We start from the raw sequence: 22,212 nt of genomic DNA on the forward strand, positions 1-22,212 counted from the left end.
TACCTCTGCGGTTTTTATTTTTTGCGCTATTAACAAACATACAAAAAAAAAAAACGACGATTTTGAAAAAAAAAAAAAAACAATATTTTTTACTTTCTGCTATAAAACATATCCAAAAATTGTGTAAAAAAATCTAATTTCTTCATAAATTTAGGTAAAAATGTATTTTGTCACATATCTTTGGTTAAAAAAAAAAATCTCAATAAGTGTATATTGATTGGTTTGCGCAAAAGTTATATCGTCTACAAACGATGGGATATATTTATGGAATTTTTATTTATTTATTTATTTTATACCAGTAATGGAGGCAATCAGCGACTTATAGCGGGACTGCGTTATTGCGATGGACAAATCAGACACTAACTGATACTTTTGACACTTTTTTGGGGATCAGTAACACTAATACAGTGATCAAGGCTAAAAATATGCACTGTCACTGTACTAATGGCACTGGCTGTGAATGGGGTTAACATCAGGGGAGATTAAAGGGTTAACTGTGTTCCTAGCCAGTGTTTGTGTACTGTGTGCAAGAAAGGGGCCATCCACAAACTGTCCCCACAAAGTTGGGAGCGTGAAATTGTCCAAAATCTCTTGGTATGCTGTTGCCTTAACCCAACGGAGTTAAGCAGCACCTTGTATTGACCACAGTAGAGACCTCCCCAATGGAGAGTTGCAGCCCCTTGTATTGACCACAGCAAAGGCCTGCCCAATGGAGTGTAGCAGTCCATTGTATTAACAACAGAAAAGACCTCCCCAGTGGGGTGCAGCTCTTGTACTGGTCACATAGCATAAAATCCAAGCAAAGTGATCAATCCGTATATCTCAATCAAATAATAGAGACTTCCCCAATGGAGTGCCGAAGCCAATTGTTTTGACCACATTAGAGACCTTCTCAATGGAGTGTAGCAGCTGCTTGTATTGACCACAGCAAAGACCTCCCTCAATGGAGTGCAGAAACCCTTTGTATTGTCCAGAGCAAGACCTCCCCAATGGAATGTAGCAGTCCCCTGCATTTAACACACCAAAGAAGTCCCAAAAGGAGTGCAGCACTACCTTGTATTAACCAGAGCAAAGACATCTCCAGTGGAATGAAGTCGCTTGAATGCGCCACAGTAGAGATCTCCTCAATGGTGTGTAGCGGCCCCTTGTATTGACCACAACAAAGACCTCCCCACTGGAGTGTAGCCCCTTGTAACTGGCCACAAAGGAGAGCTCCCCAATGGAGTTAAGCAGCCCTTGTATTGACCACAGTACAGATCTCCCCATTGGAGAGTTGCAGCCCCTTGTATTGACCACAGCAAATGCCTCCCCAATGGAGTGTAGCAGTCCATCGTATTGACAACTGAAAAGACCTCCCCAGTGGGGTGCAGCTCTTGTACTGGTCAAATAGCATAAAATCCAAGCAAAGTGCTCAATCCCTATATCTCAATCAAAAAGTAGAGACTTCCCCAATGGAGTGCCGAAGCCAATTGTATTGACCACAGTAGAGACCTTCCAATTGGATTGTATCAGTCCCTTGTATTGACCACAGCATAGACCAGCAGAGACCTCACCACTGGAGTCCCAGACAGATATACACAATTATTAGCGGGTCAAATGTTCCAGAATCTGCAAAACACTGCCCTATCAATTTTAGTAGTAATTACCTTTTTGTTGAAATTGTATGTTTGAAAGAAAAAACAAATGTTCTTCTCAATAAGAAGGTCAAGGTTGTGTCCCCTACTAGGAGTCATTATTACTTCTTTAATTATAGGCTTTCTCTTTAGAATTTAGTCTTGAGCTTTTTTTTTTTTTTTTTTTTTTTAATTTTTATATTATATTACATATATTATCCACCTTGCTGCCTTCTGAAGAAGATGTGGGTCCTTTTTACCTATGCTGTGCTGAATCAGAATGTTGCTACTTCTATGATTGCTGTAAACGTCCTACTAATCTTCTCCTAGACACAAACTTAGAAACATGAGATTGCAACGCGCGATCACGTGTGATTACAGCCAGCAAATGATTGGTCAGTGTGGTTATAGGAGCTTACTACAATTAGTGAACTTTGCTACAAATTTACAAGGTTTTTCATACCTAGATTTACCAAAATTTTAGTGTGTACCACCAATGAAAATGCTGGCCCAGATTTGGTGAAATTGCTTACTTTCACATTCTAGAATTTGTGAATTCAGCAATGATTCTGAAATCCATGACTACCCCTGATTGACACATTTTAAATTATTCAAAATAGTAAACTATCTCTATTTATCATAAATGTTTTTCCACATTCAGGAACTCAATGCATTCCCAGTATTGTTATGCCCCGTACACACGGTCGGATTTTCCGATGGAAAATGTTCGATGGGAGCTTGTTGTCGGAAATTTCGACTGTGTGTAGGCTCCATCGGACATTTTCCATCGGAATTTCCGTCACACAAAATTTATGGTCTAGATCTCAAATTTTCCGACAACAAAATCCGTAAATCGTAAATTCCGATCACGTGTACACAATTCCGACACACAAAGTTCCACGCATGCTTGGAATCAAGCAGAAGAGCCGCTTTAGCTATTGAACTTCATTTTTCTTGGCTCGTCATACGTGTTTTATGTCACCGCGTTCTTGATGTTCGGAATTTCCGACAAGATTTGTGTGACCGTGTGTATGCAAGACAAGTTTGAGCCAACATCCTTCGGAAAAAATCCATGGATTTTTTTGTTGGAATGTCCGATCGTGTGTATGGGGCATTAGACTATAAAATAATATATTAATATTATTATGGGGTTTTTTTTGTGCTCGTATTTTTTTTTTTGTTTTCATCTTTTAAGGTTTTAAAAAAAAAATAATTAAATAAAAACAAATATGTGTTAGACCATAGACAGATGTGTTTTTCTTACCTTCTGCATTTTATTACAGCATATAGAATTACAGCTGCTTAGCTCAGGGCTCTCTGCATATCTTATTTGAATTCAGCCATTCGATCTCTCCAGCTTAGTGTTCAATGATTTGCATTTTTTCAAACTCAGTCTATTGAAAGCTATTTTTTTTTAAAACACTGGTGACATTATTGATAATGGTTGCCAGTAAGCTTTGAAAGCTGTTCGTGATGGGTGGATTCTTCGGGAGTGATTTACATGGACAATGAAGAGTAGATAAGAAGATCTTTGAGTCAGGTAGAACATTTCTCTTAAAGAGACACACTTGATTTACATGGACAATGAAGAGTAGATAAGAAGATCTTTGAGGTAGAACATTTCTCTGAAGGAGACACACTTGATTTACATGGACAATGAAGAGTAGATAAGAAGATCTTTGAGGTGGAACATTTCTCTGAAGGAGACACACTTGTTCACACACAATCCTGAGACATCTCAAGGACACTAGATTTTGTGTTTCATCAGAAGAGAATGAACATCCCGGATCCTGTGGTTTGCATCAGTGTCTTGGCATTGGAGGCCATCGTTGGCTTGTGTTGTAATGCCTTTGTCATATTGTCTCTCACATTTTCTGGCTTTAAAGGGACAAATAGAGCACCGTGCAACTATATCCTTATTGCCTTAAATGTTTCCATCATGTGCTACACAATTTCACTGTCTGTAAACCATATGATAAACACGTTTTGGGCATCATTCATGGCAATTCACATCTCAAGTGTTTTTAACTATTTGACTTTTAGCAGCATCGCCTCCAGCTCCTGGCTCACTGCTGGTCTGTGCTTCTTCTATTTTATAAAAATCATTCAATTCCAGTCCAGATTCCTTTCATGGATGAAGATAAAGATTGACAGAATGATACCTTCGTTCATATTAATTGTGGAAATTGTTTGTCTGTTGGAGAGTTTCACAGCAGCATATATTTTCAGTCAGGACTTACCCAAGAACTCAACCATCTCTGCAACCGAGGTGACCTCAGAATATGAAAAACTGAGACTGAAATTCTTGATTGTTGTCCTTGCAGTGACTGCCCTACCATTCCTGATTGCTATATTGACAACAGCTGCCAGTGCCATGTCTCTGAAGATCCATAGTCATCATATAAAAGCAAACATGGGTCACACCAACGGGAAAGACTACCAAAGTGCAGTTCAGACCATGACTTGTCTCGTAGTTTTTTATGCCTTGATTGGCCTTGTTATAATTTTACTTGGGCAGAACATTATTGCAGATAAAACCTGGGGGGTACTGGATATGTTTGGTGATACTTTTTTCTTTTTCAATGGTTCAATCTGGGCTCCTTATTAATGGTAATCCAAAACTCAAAGAAGCTTGGAGAAAAATGTTCACCTTTTTATAAAATGTTGCACCAATGAAACAAATCAAAATGTTCTCCTACATGTACATGTATGCTGTTGTGCAACTCAATCCAAAGGGTGACTTCTCCTCCACCCACCATATGGTTTGATTGGAATTTTGAACACATCGTTCATTTCTGAACCAAAATGTGGTGGGCACTCTGACCTTATCATGAACAATGCAGGACCATTCTTACAATGTTGGTCCCTTATTGTACATTGATGACATTAGCAAGCTGGAGAGACAGTCAAGAAGGAAGGCATTGCAGGTAATATATAAAGTGCAATTGTATATTTTAAGATTTTCTAGAATTTGTAGCTCTTCTGACGTTGGTTCTAACCTTGAGATGTCATTGTGTAACTAATCCAAAGATCCAACTTGTAAATTATAATCTTCATATTACCCTTTTACCTGTATCTAAAAGACAAGGCCTCTTTATATTAAAGATTGTGTATGTGTAAAACCTTGCATAATCATTTTATGTAAATGTACATAACAAGAAGTCCTCGGCTTACAAATCCACATACCACATCCCATCTAAGTACCCAATCAAAGCAATAAATATAGGAGATGTTGGAGGTGTCAGGATATTGATATTCCAAATGATCGATCAAATGTGTCCAAAAATAAAATTTTATTTATAAGTTTGGTATAAAAAACATTATAATATAAAATAAGGAGACTGACCATCCAAATTCATGTCTATGCGGACATGCTGGACACCTTTTTAAATGACTAAGACATACAGCCACATGCTAAGATCCCCTGAACCATAACCTGTTTCTCCTGTCCCCCTTGAGCATTTTGGCACAACCCAGTTGACAACACTTACTGGCTGGGGGGGAACTCATGCCAGAGAGTCCTAATGGCGAGCCCCCCCCCCCCTCCCTTCCTCTCCCATGTCCCTTCCCTGCCTCCCTCCCCTTCTCCCCCTCTTTTTTTCCCTACTTAGATGGGACATCTTCACCTCCTAGAATCTCTTCTACCTGGGAGGACCACATTGGCCCTAGCTGCTATTTTCCATCTCTTGCCAGATTTCCAGGAATGAGATCTTTGAAGTCCTTCCCCACTTTGTCCTCTTCCCTCTCCTCATTCCCCCACACTTTCTTTTTTTGTCTCTATTTCCTATTCTATCGTCAATCTAACTAAGATGATACTATGTGTTTCCTGCTTTGATACCCAATACTGTTTGCTATTCTTTTGTATCTGTATTGATACCCACCTGTAACTTTGTGACCTCTGATTCACATTGTTCATTGAATTTCTCATGTCACGCGTTTCGCCCATATCACGACTTTGTGCTGTTTGATTGATAAATGGCTATTCCTTGTACAAAGACAATTTCAATTTAATGTATTAAAGCTGCCAGGTGTCAGGGATTCAAGAGTCCTGCATCCCGTAAAAACTCTCAAATTACAAAATACAAGAAGCTAGGGATTTTTAGGGTGCCATTTATGGAGTGTTGAGTATGGCACCCTAAAATTCCCTAGGTCCTGGTATTGTGTCATTTGAGAATTTCAATAAAATTAAGAAAATAAATAAATAAAACAATAAGGAACCCTTCATCAAAAATATACCTCCATAAGTTATGTGGAATAAATTTGATCAGGGTGCCTCTCACTTCCATGTTGAATAATATTTCAGTGCCCTACCCTCTTTTCCTTTGCTGTAACAGTGTCTCTGTAAAAAACAGTAATCACACAGGTCGTACGTAGTCTAGTGCCACCTTCCAGACTTTCAGCACTGTATCAGCCTCGGACCTCACAATAACCTTATCTATGCCAATTATAATTAACCTCAATATGTTGTTGACCTTCGCATCCCACAGCCATTCAACCAACATCTTCCCCGCCCCCTAGGTGCGTGACTCCTCCCCTCCCCATTCTGGGATGTCACACAAGGGTTGCAGACGCAAAAAAAAAAATTGCCACCACAGCGGTGTTGCAGTTAACTCTGGAGCACATGACCTGCTTTTTATGCATTAGCACGCCATTACAGGGTAACTCCCCCACTTCAAGGAAATAAAATATCCCGGAGTGGTGGACATCTAGTCTGGAAACCCACAGACACATGTAATTAGCCCCGGAAGATTTTACCCCCTTCATAATCAGAGCACTTTCTGCGATTCGGCACTGTGTCGCTTTAACTGACAATTGCGCGGTCGTGCGATATTGTACCCAAACAAAATTGACCTACTTTTTTTCCCACAAATAGAGCTTTCTTTTGGTGGTATTTGACCACCTCTGCGGTTTTTATTTTTTGCGCTATAAACAAAAATGAGCGTCAATTTTGAAAAAAAAATATTTTTTACTTTTTGCTATAATAAATATCCCCCAAAAATATATATTTTTTTTTTCCTCAGTTTAGACTGATATGTATTCTTCTACATATTTTTTGGGGAAAAAAATCGCAATAAGCGTATATTGATTGGTTTGCGCAAAAGCTATAGCGTCTACAAAATAGGGGATAGATTTATGGCATTTTTATTATTAATTAGTTTTTTATTAGTAATGGTGTAGTAATGACGGCGATCTGCGATTTTTATCATGACTGCGACATTATGACGGACACATCGGACACTTTTGACACTATTTTGGGACCATTGTCATTTATCCAGCGATCAGTGCTATAAAAATGCACTGATTACTGTGTAAATTACACTGGCAGGGAAGGGGTTTAACACTAGGGGGTAGGGATGAGCCGAACACCCCCCTGTTCGGTTCGCACCAGAACATGCGAACAGGAAAAAAGTTTGTTCGAACACGCGAACACCGTTAAAGTCTATGGGACACGAACATGAATAATCAAAAGTGCTAATTTTAAAGGCTAATATGCAAGTTATTGTCATAAAAAGTGTTTGGGGACCTGGGTCCTGCCCCAGGGGACATGGATCAATGCAAAAAAAAGTTTTAAAAACGGCAGTTTTTTCAGGAGCAGTGATTTTAATAATGCTTAAAGTCAAACAATAAAAGTGTAATATCCCTTTAAATTTCGTACCTGGGGGGTGTCTATAGTATGCCTGTAAAGGGGCGCATGTTTCCCGTGTTTAGAACAGTCTGACAGCAAAATGACATTTTGAAGGAAAAAACTCATTTAAAACTACCCGCGGCTATTGCATTGCCGACAATACACATAGAAGTTCATTGATAAAAACGGCATGGGAATTCCCCAAAGGGGAACCCCGAACCAAAATTAAAAAAAAAAAATGACGTGGGAGTCCCCCTAAATTCCATACCAGGCCCTTCAGGTCTGGTATGGATATTAAGGGGAACCCCGGCCAAAATAAAAAAAAAAAAATGACGTGGGGTTCCCCCTAAATTCCATACCAGACCCTTCAGGTCTGGTATGGATTTTAAGGGGAACCCCGCGCCAAAAAAAAAAAAAAAAACGGCGTGGGGTCCCCCCAAAAATCCATACCAGACCCTTATCCGAGCACGCAACCTGGCAGGCCGCAGGAAAAGAGGGGGGGACGAGAGTGCGCCCCCCCCCTGAACCGTACCAGGCCACATGCCCTCAACATTGGGAGGGTGCTTTGGGGTAGCCCCCCAAAACACCTTGTCCCCATGTTGATGAGGACAAGGGCCTCATCCCCACAACCCTGGCCGGTGGTTGTGGGGGTCTGCGGGTTGGGGGCTTATCGGAATCTGGAAGCCCCCTTTAACAAGGGTACCCCCAGATCCCGGCCCCCCCCGTGTGAATCGGTAAGAGGGTACAAAAGTACCCCTACTATTTCACTAAAAAACTGTCAAAAATGTTAAAAATGACAAGAGACAGTTTTTGACAATTCCTTTATTTAAATACTTCTTCTTTCTTTTATCTTCCTTCATCTTCTGGTTCTTCTGGCTCTTCTGGTTCTTCCTCCGGCGTTCTCGTCCAGCATCTCCTCCGCGGCGTCTTCTATCTTCTTCTCCTCGGCCCGCTCCGCACCCATGGCATGGGGGGAGGCTCCCGCTCTTCTCTTCTTCTTCATCTTCTTCTCTTCTTCTCTTCTTCATTTTCTTCTCCGGGCCGCTCCACATCCATGCTGGCATGAAGGGAGGCTCCCGCTGTGTGACGGCGCTCCTCGTCTGGCAGTTCTTAAATAAAGGGGGGCGGGGCCACCCGGTGATCCCGCCCCCCTCTGACGCACGGGACATGACGGGACTTCCCTGTGGCATTCTCCGTGACGTCACAGGGAAGTCCCGTCAAGTCACCGTGCGTCAGAGGGGGGCGGGGTCACCGGGTGGCCCCTCCCCCCGTTATTTAAGAACTGTCAGACGAGGAGCGCCGTCACACAGCGGGAGCCTCCCGCCATGCTAGCATGTGTGAGGAGCGGCCCGGAGAAGAAAATGAAGAAGAGAAGAAAAGAAGAAGAGAAGAAGATGAAGAAGAAGAGAAGAGCGGGAGCCTCCCCCCATGCCATGGGTGCGGAGCGGCCCGAGGAGAAGAAGATAGAAGACGCCGCGGAGGAGATGCTGGACGAGAACGCCGGAGGAAGAACCAGAAGAGCCAGAAGAGCCAGAAGAACCAGAAGATGAAGGAAGATAGAAGAAAGAAGAAGTATTTAAATAAAGGAATTGTCAAAAACTGTCTCTTGTCATTTTTAACATTTTTGACAGTTTTTTAGTGAAATGGTAGGGGTACTTTTGTACCCCCTTACCATTTCACACAGGGGGGGGGCCGGGATCTGGGGGTCCCCTTGTTAAAGGGGGCTTCCAGATTCCAATAAGCCCCCCACCCGCAGACCCCCACAACCACCGGCCAGGGTTGTGGGGATGAGGCCCTTGTCCTCATCAACATGGGGACAAGGTGTTTTGGGGGGCTACCCCAAAGCACCCTCCCAATGTTGAGGGCATGTGGCCTGGTACGGTTCAGGAGGGGGGGGGCCCGCACTCTCGTCCCCCCCTCTTTTCCTGCGGCCTGCCAGGTTGCGTGCTCGGATAAGGGTCTGGTATGGATTTTTGGGGGGACCCCACGCCGTTTTTTTTTTTTTTTTTGGCGCCGGGTTCCCCTTAAAATCCATACCAGACCTGAAGGGTCTGGTATGGAATTTAGGGGGAACCCCACGTCATTTTTTTTTTTTTAATTTTGGCCGGGGTTCCCCTTAATATCCATACCAGACCTGAAGGGCCTGGTATGGAATTTAGGGGGACTCCCACGTCATTTTTTTTTTTAAATTTTGGTTCGGGGTTCCCCTTTGGGGAATTCCCATGCCGTTTTTATCAATGAACTTCTATGTGTATTGTCGGCAATGCAATAGCCGCGGGTAGTTTTAAATGAGTTTTTTCCTTCAAAATGTAATTTTGCTGTCAGACTGTTCTAAACACGGGAAACATGCGCCCCTTTACAGGCATACTATAGACACCCCCCAGGTACGAAATTTAAAGGGATATTACACTTTTATTGTTTGACTTTAAGCATTATTAAAATCACTGCTCCTGAAAAAACGGCCGTTTTTAAAACTTTTTTTTGCATTGATCCATGTCCCCTGGGGCAGGACCCAGGTCCCCAAACACTTTTTATGACAATAACTTGCATATTAGCCTTTAAAATTAGCACTTTTGATTTCTCCCATAGACTTTTAAAGGGTGTTCCCCGGCATTCGAATTTGCCGCGAACACCCCAAATTGTTCGCTGTTCGGCGAACTTGCGAACAGCCAATGTTCGAGTCGAACATGAGTTCGACTCGAACTCGAAGCTCATCCCTACTAGGGGGTGATCTGGGGGTTAAGTGTGTCCTAGGGAGTGATTCTAACTGTGGGGGGGATGGGCTTCCATTCACATGACAGCGATCACCGCTCCCGATGACAGGGAGCAGTAGATCTCTGTCATGACACAAGGCAGAACGGGGAAATGCCTTCCTCATTCTGAGGCTTTGTGACACGATCACCGGGAGACCGGCACCTGCTATCCTCGCCTCTTAAAGGGGACCTACAGGTACGCCCATTTGCCCACCTCTGCCATTCTGCCGACGTATATCAGGGTGCAGCGGTCGGCAAGTGGTTAGTAATAAAGGTCTACACACCACTCCTAACTTCACCATTCAGCAACCAACAACATAATATTATGCAGGGTGCTTAACCTCTTCCCTCCTAAGGGTAAAACAAATCTTAATGCCTAAGCACAATTTTGCAACTTTGACATGTGTTAGTAAAACCGTACAGATCATCACAACTACTTTGTGCATCCAGGTGGATAATAGCACTTTTTTTTCAGGACAAATTGGGATTTCTTTTGGTGGTAAATGGTAATGGATATCTCCTGATTAGTTTTTTTTGTTTTTTATCAAAGGAAAACTGTCCCAAAATAGTAAAAAAAATGAAAACTTTTTTTAATTTATTTTTTATTTAGCTGTAAATTTCTTGCTTTTATCATAATTCAGCACCAAAGAACAATTAAAAATAAATTCTCCTGCTCCTGACAATCGCAGCGATACCACATATGTGGATGTTATTTGTTGTTTGTACCCGGAGTACAGCCCAGAAACAATGGTGCACATTTTGCATTTATTTTTATTTTGCCTAAAACACCGACACTGACACTGATACTATTTTTTCTTTTTTTTTTATTCTCCCCAAAATATGCTGCCGTGACGGCAAACCTTAAAGTAAATGTAAAGGTTTTTTTTTAAATAACAAATATAACATACTTACCTCCTTTATGCAAGTTTTGCACAGAGCGGCCCCTATCCTCCTTTTCTGGGGTCCCCCAACCGCACTCCTGGCTCCTCCCCACATCAAGTGCCCCCATGGAGAGCCGCATTCCATGGGGGGTACTCATGCGGGCGCACTCCCGAGTCTTGCTGCTGCGTCCATTCACACAGACAGTGGGACTCGGCCACGCCCCGTGTTATTGGATTTGATTACAGCAGCAGGAGCCAATTGTTCACAGTGATCACATGGTACAGGGCCAATCACAGCAGACCTCCTGCTGCTATCAAGGAGGTCCTGCTGCTCCTGCTACTATCAATGTATCCAATGAGGACCTGAGACAGGAGTTGCTGTGCTCGTCCCCGTCGCTGGAACGTTCTGGTTCAGGTAAGTGTTAGGGGGCTCTGGGGAGGAGCTGCACCACAGAAGATTTTTCACCTTAATGCATAGAATGCACAAGGGTTTACAACTCCTCCTTTAATCTTGTTATTTTTTCTTTATTTTGTCTACTTTATTGTTTATTTTTATTTGATTTTTTTGTTTGTTTACATTTTCCTCTCCTGCAAAGAGAAGAAGATACAATATATCTTCCTCTTCCTTCAGAAGAGGAAGTAAACACAGGGGCGGCCTCACAGTGACTGATCACTGTGGTAGCCAATCAGAGGCTATCACAGCAATCCGGTGACCAGGAACTGGGGGTCCAGGGTTCCGATCGTTAGTACAAGACCTGGGGCTCTTGGTGAGACCCTGGCCTCTGTTCTTGGAGCGGACTGTCTGGGGCCCTTCCAGTACAAAGGGAAATACGCATATATGTGGCACTTCGGGAAAAAAAAGTCCACTTCCATGAGGCTGCATATACCGTATTTATCAGCGTATAACACACACTTTTTTTCCCCTTAAAATCAGGGGGGTAATCGCGGGTGCGTGTCATACACCGATCCCCTCTGTCTGAGGGAAGAGGAGCGAGCGCCGCTGAATTACACTATTTCCTGTGTACCCGGTGCTCCGTCACGCACAGCCACGCCTCCTGGCCCCCACATTGGGCCACTGTACTGTCTATCATATGAGCAGGGCCAGGAGGCGTGGCTGTGAGTGATGGAGCGCCGGGTACACAGGAGATCGCGGCTCTGTGTAATTTAGCGGCGCTCGCTCCTCCTCTTCCCTCGGAGACAGCAGGAATAATCCAACACTGGCGAGGCTGCAATGGTGGGAAAGGTGAGGCTGCAGATGGGCACTGAGCAGGGTGCATTGTTGATCAATTTATAGGCTGCAGATGGGCACTGAGCAGGGTGCATTGTTGGTCAATTTAATGGCTGCAGATGGGCACTGAGCGGGGTGCATTGTTGGTCATTGCTGTGACCCTAATTTTGCTTCAAAGTTCTTTATTTAAAATGTAAGTTCTTTTTCCTTCAACTTCCCTCCTAAAATTGGGGTGCGTGTTATACGCCGATAAATACGGTATGTGTACATTTGGTGGGAAGGGGTTAAACCTCTCCACAGTGTATCAATCTTAGAGTGAGCACACCACAAAATGCTTTCATTTGAATGGGCTGCCGTGCCCATGCAAATGCGGCCCGCAAAAATGCATAGGAGTGACTCAAGCGTCAAACTTTTGCCAGAGTCAGGGCTAATCTTCCAGATTGCTAGAGTTCAGGAAACATTGGAAAACCTGGATTGGATGTCTTCATCAATTTTTTTTTTTTTTGATGTTTCCACTTCTGTGACCCTTTCCCCTCCTTTTTTCTATTATTATTATTATTATTATTATTATTATTATTATTTAAATATTATTATTTCTAATGTTTGCTGTTAATCTGTATTTTTGCTACATAAGCATTGTAACATTGTAAAAGTAAACCCTTTAACATTTTCTTTATTTTAAAATTTCTTTGAACATATTGAATAAAAAAAAAAAAAAAACACCACTGTGATACCTACTTGTCTCTTTATTAAAACATTTCTTTTTTTTTTTTGTTTACAAACTATTTTTTTTTTTTTTTGCCACATCAGTGTCCATTTTCGGGGCAAAAGTTTCACCTTTGCTGTTCAATACTTTCCCGACTCGTTACTCACATCATAGTGGCTTTTGTTACTCTTTTTTTATTTTACAAATATCTTTTGTTTAATCTTCATGCTTACAATATCGTGACGTCCCTCGTCAACATTATCGGTTAGATTGTATCTTAAGCCTCCCCTAACTTGAACCCCCTTCCCTTCCCCACCCCACCTCCCCCCAGGCCACCGCACCTCCTCGAAGTCCTACGTTTCTTTCATCCATGCACCTCCAAGCTAACTATGTCAACCCCCCCAATGGACACCACTCCTGTTGCATCTTACCCATCTCTGACTACTCCACGGGAACTACTAGCTGGATCTATTAATTCCCCAAGACCTCTACAGCCCTTATTGAGCTTTTAAATTTTTGCCATCCCTTCCATTTTTCCTCATACTCCTCCACTTCCACTTCCTCAGTGTATCTCAGATATTCTAAATTCTGGATTTCATTTGTTTTGTCATACCATTCTTGTATTGTTGGGCCACTTTTCTCCTGCCAGTGTCTTACAATAAGACTTTTTGCCGCGTTCAACATTTGTGGTACGAGTGTTCCCAGATATGACTCGGTTGGCATTCTAAATCCGTGAAATAGGCATGCCCATGGGTCGTCCAGGACCTCTATTTGGGTTATCTCGCCAATAATTTTCCTTATCTCTTCCCAGAATTCCCTTATTTTTGTGCACTGCCACCAGATGTGTGCCATTGTACCCAGCTCTTTGCATCCCCTCCAGCAAAATTGTGAGGTTTCACTCTAGTACTTAGAAGCTCTATCTGGGGTAATGTACCATCTTGACAAACATTTATAATTTAACTCAGACACTTTATAATTTACTGAGGTATTGTGAACTCGCTTTAATAAAATTGTAGCCTCATCATTATTGAGTTTTGAGTTCAATTCTGTCTCCCATTTTTTAATATATTCTGGAATGTCTGTACCCTTCAGATCCATCAATACCCTATAGATTTTAGAAATCCCCTTCTTCCCTATCTGACCAACACAGAGTTTCTCTAATGGCTGGAGGTTGTCCATCGTTCTAATAGGTTTGTTTACAAACTATTTTATTTGGTACAGAAAGTGGTACAAAAAGCTTTGACATAAGCCATAGAAAGGTATAATACAGGTATTTTGCACAAAAGATAAAACAAGAAAAACTTCTTGATATAAGAGAAACATAGTTTGTTAAAGTATTTTGGCTTTATAATATTGTATATTATGCATATTGTAAAAATATAACTTTACTCACGCTTTTCTGATATATGTTCATAATTTATTAAAACATTTCAAAACACACTACAGTGCATTTATAGGTTTAGATTTGTTTTCTTACATTATTTGTGGTTTGACAACAGAAAATTATACATTATTATTTTTATTGTTTATTTGATTTTTTTTTATATTTTATATTTTCGAATTTTTAGACATGAAATTGCAACTTTAATTAATTAAGACGTGCCACTTTACAGGCAGACTAAGGGGACCCCCAGGCACTATATTTAACCACTTCCTGCCCGGCCTAAAGCAGAATGATGGCCTGGCGGTGGTTCTGTTATCCTGACTGGGCGTCAAATGATGTCCAGCAGGATATCATGCCAGCACCCTGCCAGCACCCACCCGTGGGGAAGCGCAGCGTGGCGATCAGTGGTGCTGTGTCAGTCTGACACACTGCATCTCCGATCGTGGTTAGGAGCCTCTGATGGAGTCTGGTGTCTGGGATGACATGAAGAAACAGAAGAATTGATGCTGCTTTGTAGCCAATAAGGTAGTTACACTAAATATTCATTTGATTTTGATTTTTCTTTGTTCGCTTACTTTGCATTTTTTAAATTAATAAAATAAACAATTAAAATATCTATTTTTGAAAAGATTCTTACTTTCAGTGGCAGCCTATAATGCAGGGTGCAGGAGCGCTGGCCCCCTAATCCATGTGCCCGGCCCCCTAATCTACTTGAGGGGCACCAGATGCATGGATTCCAATGAGGTTTTTTTTTTTTGAAGCACATGATTAGACCCAGAGGCTCTGATAGGCTTCAAAAAAGGGGTGGGCTCGGGGTGCAGAGCACTGCGCCCCTAGCACACCCAGTTGTGTGACAACAGCAAATTGAAATTCGCTATTGCCTTCATGATTCTCCTCCCAGCCAATCATAAAGCGGGTTCTGAGACCTGTCACCTGATTGGCCGAGAGGAGAAGCGATCCCGTTGGATGCTGAGGAGGAGGTGGGAGGAGACGCAGGGGAAGCCGCTGTGAAGCACCAGGAGGAGGAGACGCCACCTGCCGTCCAGAGGAAGTGATGGCTGCCCGCGACCTAGATGGGGTACGTGCGGGGCTTGGGACAGACTAATCGGGGTGGTGGCGTTGGGTGGATTGTTTGCCGTCCCCCCCAAAAAATATACCACCAGCTGCCACTGCTTACTTTACAGCATTTCTTCACACCTGCCTAAAACTTTTGTACAGCACTGTAAGCATGGGCTTGCTGGAGGAGGGACTATCGATTCACTAAGGCAGATTTGGAGAGGAGCCGAGTGACTTTTGATTTCATTATGTACATGTAATTCAAAATGTATCTAAAGCCATTTGTTTGTATGGGGTAGGAATGGTAGAAAAACAATATCAGTTCTTTTCCATTTATGTTCCTCTTGAGAGATTTCTCATCTATTTCAGTCCTGCACATGCAACAGTGGTGGCTGGTGTGTTTTTATTTTTTTTGGGGGGGCAGAAAACAATCTGTGCGCCAGCACACCCCCCCTTGGTTGGGTCACGAACAGAGCTGAAGCCCCCACCCATTCGGACAGGTCATGGTGGTCACGGGCAGCACCCACCCCCGTCGGTCAGTCAGTAAGTCAGGGGCAGCACTTACCCCATCTTCGCGGGTAGCGGGGAACAGCGGTTTCTCTCCAGGCTGCGGGAGGGTCTCGGTTCCCCAGCCTCTCCTCCCTCCTCCTCCTGACGGCCAATCGGATTGGCTCTCCTTTCGGGTGACGGGTCTCACGACCTGCTTCCTGATTGGAAGCCTGAGGAGGATCAGTGTGAAAATAGTAACTATTCATTTGCTATTGTCACACGACTGGGTAGGATTGGGGCGCAGTGCTCCACCCTTTTTTGAAGCCTATTAGAGCCTCTGGCTCTAATCAGGTGCTTCAAAAAAACACCCCCGTCCATTGGAATCCATAGTCCGGCGTCCTGTATGTAGATCAGGGGGCCAGACATATGGATAGGGGGGCAGCACCCGTGCACCTCTAATGGGTGGGCCACCACTGACACACAAGTGAGGTAAACCCCTCTTAGACAGTTGTCACCAAAACATGTGTCCCCGTTGGAAGATTTCTCCTCTATTCCTGCTCTGCTGACAACTCCAAATTGAGGATTTTCTCTTCACTTTCACACCCCAGTGACAACGATCACCGGGACAAACCGAGAGGAACACAGATAGCAATTAAAACTTGTTGGGGAGAATATGACCTTCCACACTCCATCCAAAATATTAATATGATTACTATGACAATAATATCACACTTCCAGACCGCCGCACGCCGATATGCGTTCTAGCTTTGAAGAGGAATATCGTTGTTATGGCAGCAGTTAGCCCGGTACCCTCTTCTTTATCGGCTGGTCCGGTTTGCGATAATAGTGGTCTCTGTGGTGGATTCACCGTGAGATCACTTTTATCGGCGACGGGAGAGGGCTGCCGCGCTCCGGTGCCCTCCGCTGCTTACTGGGTCCTGTGTTCTGTTAGGTATGGAGACGAGTGGGGGGCAGATGGCCCCCACCCGTCTCCATACCATTGCTGGGCGGAAGCGACGTCAAAACGTTACTTCCGCCCACAGCTCTTAAAGGGCCAATTTTTTAAAAAAAATTTTAGTGTAACTTTGAGATGTGAGGTCTTTTTGACCCCCCCAGATTTAACATTAAAGAGGTCCTGTCATGCTTTTTTTCTATTACAAGGGATGTTTACATTCCTTGTAATAGGGATAAAAGTGACACTTTTTTTTTTTTTTTAAGAAAAGTGTAAAAATAAAAAATAAAAGGTAAAATAAATAAGAAAAACATCTTTAAAGTTTTAAACGTGCCCCGTCCCGCTGAGCTTGTGTGCAGGAGCTTGTGTGCAGAAGCGAACGCATACGTGAGTAGCGCCCGCATATTAAAATCGGTGTTCAAACCACACATGTGAGGTATCGCAACGACCGGTAGAGCGAGAGCGATAATTCTAGCCCTAGACCTCCTCAGTAACTCCAAACATGCAACCTGTAGAATTTTTTAAATGCCGCCTATGGAGATTTTTAAGGGTAAAAGTTTGTCGCCATTCCACCAGCGGGCGCAATTTTGAAGCGTGACATGTTGGGTATCAATTTACTCGGCGTAACATATATTTTATAATATTTTATAATAATTTATTATATTTCACAAGATAAAAAAAAAAACTGGGCTAACTTTACTGTTGTCTCATTTTTTAATTCAAAAAAGTGTATTTTTTCCAAAAATAAATGAGCTTGTAAGACCGCTGCGCAAATACGGCGTGACAGAAAGTATTGCAACGACCGTCATTTTATTCTCCAGGGTGTTAGAAAAAAAATGTATAATGTTTGGGGGTTCTAAGTAATTTTCTAGCAAAAAAGAAATAGTTTTAAACTTGTAAACAACAAATCTCAAAAAGGGGCTCGGTCCTTAAGTGGTTAAAAAGGTTATAGTATACAGTGCTGTGAAAAAGTATTTGTCCCCTTCCTGATTTACTATTTTTATTGGGGTTTTTTTGCATATTAGTCACACTTGAATGATTCAGATCATCAAACAAATTTTAATATTACATAAGGAAAACCCGAGTAAATACAAAATGCAGTTTTTAACCACTTGCCCTCTGGATGATTAAACCCCCTTCATGACCCAGGCCATTTTTTGCGATACAGCACTACGTTACTTTAACCGACAATAGCGTGGACATGTGACGCTGTACCCAATCAAAATGTATATCTTTTTTTCCCCCAACAAATAGAGCTTTCTTTTGGTGGTATTTGGTCACCTCTGCATTTTTTTTTTTTTTTTGCGCTATAAACAACAACAACAAAAAGACCGATAATTTTGGAAAAAATGAAAAATACATTTTTATTTTCTGCTATGAAACATTTCCAATAAAAAAAAATTGAAAAAAATTGAATTTCTTCATACATTTAGGCCAATATGTATTTTGCTACATATTTTTGTTTAACAAAAAAAAATCCCAATAAGCGTATATTGATTGGTTTGCGCAAAAGTTATTGCGTCCACAAACTATGGGATGCTTTTATTTTTTTTTAATTTTATTTTAATTTTTTTACTAGTATTGGCTGCAATCAAAGACTTATAGCGGGACTGTGATATTGCGGCAGACACCAACTGACACTTTTGACACTTTTTGGGGACCAGTGACACCAATACATGTGATCCGTGCTAAACATATGCACTGTCACTGTACTAATGACACTGGCAGGGAAGGGGTTAACATCAGGGGCGATCAAAGGGTTAAATGTGTTCCTAGCCAGTGCTTGTCTACTGTGGGGGGGAGGTGCTTTTACTAAAGGAAGGCAAAGAACAAGAACCCAAGGTGTGCGTCCCGTTACATATACCGTAAAACTATCACAGCATTTCATAACAAGAACATCGTCCCAACCGTGACATGTGGTGGTGGTAGGGGGGGATGGTCTGGGGCTGCCTTGCAGCTTCAGGACCTGGACGACTTACCATCATTGATGGAAACATGAATTTTGCGCTGCAGAAAAGCGTGAAGGAGAATGTCCAGCCATCAGTATTTGTGACCTCAGCCTCAAGCGCACTTGGGTTGGTTATGCAGCAGGACAATGATCCGAAAAACAAACCAGTAAATATGGAATATGGCTGCAATGGATGAGTGCCATCACCCCTGATAAATAGAAATTGAGAAATCCCTTAAGGGGTGGGGCTATCACAGCACTGGTAGATTAAAGTCAAAGAGGTAATAAGAATTGTAAAAATATCAAATGTTATTACAAACTGTACATATACAAAACATCAAGTGAAAAATAATGTATGACAACCATACATGAATGTTGGAAAGATTGGATACAGTAACGCGTTTCGGGACTCCTTCTTCAGAGGTGTCTTCAATATACAATAGATACAACTTTCCAAGTTCTTGAGTGATAAATCATATCATTTTCAGAAACCATGAAATCAGACCGAGACAGAAGTACAGTTAAATCACACTTGTTTAATAATAAAAGTAAAAAGAACAAACGTAGTCAAAACATAGCCAAAGTTCAGTAACCGGAACAGATAGTCAGCCAAGCCAGAAGTCAGGGATCAATGTAGTGGAATAGCAAGCAAGTTCTTGAGCCAGAAGGGATGTCAGCAAAGCCAGTCTTTAAACAGGAACGCAGGAGATAGTTTCTTGTGATGTGACCAAGGCGAAGGCAGAGACCCTCTGGACTGGACGGCTTAAGTAGGCAGGACTGATGAGCAGGATATCATCAGCAGGTGAGTAACTGTGGAGAGAGATGGGAGCTGGCAATTAGCCGGCAGCTGAGCGGCCAGCTCAGAGAAGGAAGGGCTGAGCCCGGCCCTGACAGCGGGCCATGCATGTTCCCTGACACCCAACCCGATGTAACCACTCAGAACAGGCCCACAGAGATTCCCCCAGGATGCGGTCTGAGAAGACAGGGGCTGTCTTCTCGGGGACTGTTAAAGTTGTTAAAAGATGGATATACCGTATATACTCGAGTATAAGCCGAGTTTTTCAGCACTTTTTTTGTGCTGAGAATGCCCCCCTCGGCTTATATTCGAGTCAAACACTTTTCTGCAGCAGAGAATGACATTTTCCAAACTGAATTTGGGGCCTCGTATCTCGGGGCTACTTGGTGCTAGGAACCCCAGGATGCTTGGATATGTTATAGTGCTAGATCCACTGGGTTTGCACACCAAATGTGGGGTTCCTAGCACCAAGTGGCCTCGAGATACGGGGCCCCAAAGTCGGTCAACTGTGTCCATCTGCAGCAATGTCATTTCGGGACCCTTTGGGTCCAGAGACCCCAAATTTTGGCTGCAGCTAGGGGGGCATCTAGGAACCCTTAACTACCGAGTTTGAAGTTCGGGGGACATATGGCTGCAAATGGGCACAGTGAGGCTGCAAATGGGCATTGTTGACCTTCTTTTCCACTTACAGTAGCTGCGCATTTCTCACCCTAGGCTTATACTCCAGTCAATACGTTTTCCCAGTTTTTTGTGGTAAAATTAGGTGCCTCGGCTTATATTCGGGTTGGCTTATACTCGAGTATATGCGGTACTCCTAATAGGAAATTGGATCAGTAGGACCACTGTATAGTGCAGAGAATCACTGCCAACTGAAGATAGTCCTTAGTCAGCTAATAATGAAGCCAGGTGGTCAGTATTTCCAAGCTCAAAAATCGAGTCCACACCTATATGAGCTTCAGAGAGATAGCCACACATCCAGCCGATCAAAGAACCCTGTGTGCAGACAGCTACTACCTGGATGCTTAGGGGGGAAGGAGAGCCGACACCCAACCCAATGTGACCATAGGTCCACTGGGAGCAGGCCTGCAGCAATTCCCCCAAGATGCGGTCTAAAAAAAACAGGGACTGTATGATGTAGGAAGATGGGTATACTCCCACATGGGAACTTGGATCAGTGGGACCACTGTATAGTGCAGAAAATCACTGCACCAACATAGTCCAAACTGAAGATAGTCCTGAGTCAGTAGTTTGATAGTGAAGCCAGGTGGTCAGTATTTCCAAGCTCAGAAAAGTGAGACCACACCTGTATGAGCTTCAGAGAGATAGACACATGTCTGGCCAATCAGAGGTTATCCGATCGGTCATCGTTGCCACCAAGGGTGGCACAACCAGTTATAAGGTTTAAGGGGCAATTACTTTTTCCCATAGGGCCAGGCAGGTTTGGACAGATTTTTTCCCTTAATAAATGAAATCATCATTTAAAAACTGCATTTGGTATTTGGTATTTACTTGGGTTTTCTTTGTGTAATATTCAAATTTGATGATCTGAATCATTTAAGTGTGACAAATATTGCAAAAAAAAAAAAAAAATCAGGAAGGGGGTAAATACTTTTTCACATCACCGGATATTTAGACATTAACGCTAAGCATCCTTTACATTTTAGGTCTCTGTGTTCCTCCAGCTTCTGGTCAAGAATCTTCTCAGAATGATCCTTCTCAGCTTGTTGCTGGCCTGGAAGATGACGGCAGCCTCCACCGATGGAGATAATAATCGTAAGTTCAAACAGATTATTAACAGTAATGGATTTGTATGAAACAAACCTGCTTGAGATATGCAGAAGAATGCAAACAAGAGAAGTAGTAAGAAGATTGTCCTCAGTGCAGTGACATGAGCCTGAAGATTTGGACGTGTTGATCCAGAGTCGTTATTCTTCTCCCCCCAGACGTGTCTAAGAAGAAAGGATAAGGTGAGGACCAGGCACAGAAGACTAAGGCAGGATGGTAGAACGCAACCTAGGGTGTTTGCAGGCACAAAATAGGAAAATTGTTCACTGAAAAAGTTACCAGAAGCTTTAGATTTGTTCTCAGAAGACTGGAAAGGACTTTCTTCATCCACAGCCCAAAAGCCCGGGACACTCACAATGAACATCCCAAGTGCTGTCAGGAATAGAAGTTGACTCAGGTAATTTGACACAATTCTCTTTAACCAGATGAAGAACCCATAGCTGAGATTGGTGATGCTGGTACAGTAATGAGCCGAGAGCCAGAAGGTCAACCAGAAGCTGCAATATGTTAGAAAGTTATTTGATGTGTTCACAAATGCAAACACTTGTCTGAATAGGACTTCCAGAAAAAATAGCATTCCCTGTAGACTCATCAGACACTGGAGGAGAATATTCACAATCCCCTTAGCCAAAAAGATCACATCGGTGGGACTCAACTTCCCTTTCTTTCTGATGATGTCCAGGTTACCCATCACAATACAAGTGTTAGAAGGGATTGCCAAGACGAGTCCCAAGACTGAACAGACTAAAATAGATAAGGAGTCCAGAGACATCATGTTGAAATTTGGTGTGATCTCCGGACAGAGATGACGGGTCACGTCCAGTGATAGCAGACAGAATGATATATTTAGAGTTGGAATTATGGAAATAGTCTTCAGAGATCTGTCTCATGATTGACTTTGCATAATTGTGATGGATTTCATTTCAATGACGGCATCTAAAGCATGGAGCAACCCGTGTAATACAATCTCTGACTCATTTCCATTATACTGATGT

General features: G+C 42.7%; 1 protein-coding gene across 1 annotated transcript; it reads right to left on the bottom strand.

Annotated features, from left to right (window-relative positions):
• Nucleotides 1-21,092: 21,092 nt before the first annotated feature.
• LOC141147424 (taste receptor type 2 member 40-like) lies at nucleotides 21,093-21,992 on the bottom strand. Its single transcript, XM_073634659.1, has one exon. The coding sequence runs from the start codon at nucleotides 21,990-21,992 to the stop codon at nucleotides 21,093-21,095; it is 900 nt and encodes a 299-aa protein (XP_073490760.1).
• Between the last annotated feature and the right edge of the window lie 220 nt (nucleotides 21,993-22,212).

This window comes from Aquarana catesbeiana, linkage group LG06 (genome assembly GCF_042186555.1).
Source record: "Aquarana catesbeiana isolate 2022-GZ linkage group LG06, ASM4218655v1, whole genome shotgun sequence".
In the NCBI taxonomy this organism is placed as follows: Eukaryota; Metazoa; Chordata; class Amphibia; order Anura; family Ranidae; genus Aquarana; species Aquarana catesbeiana.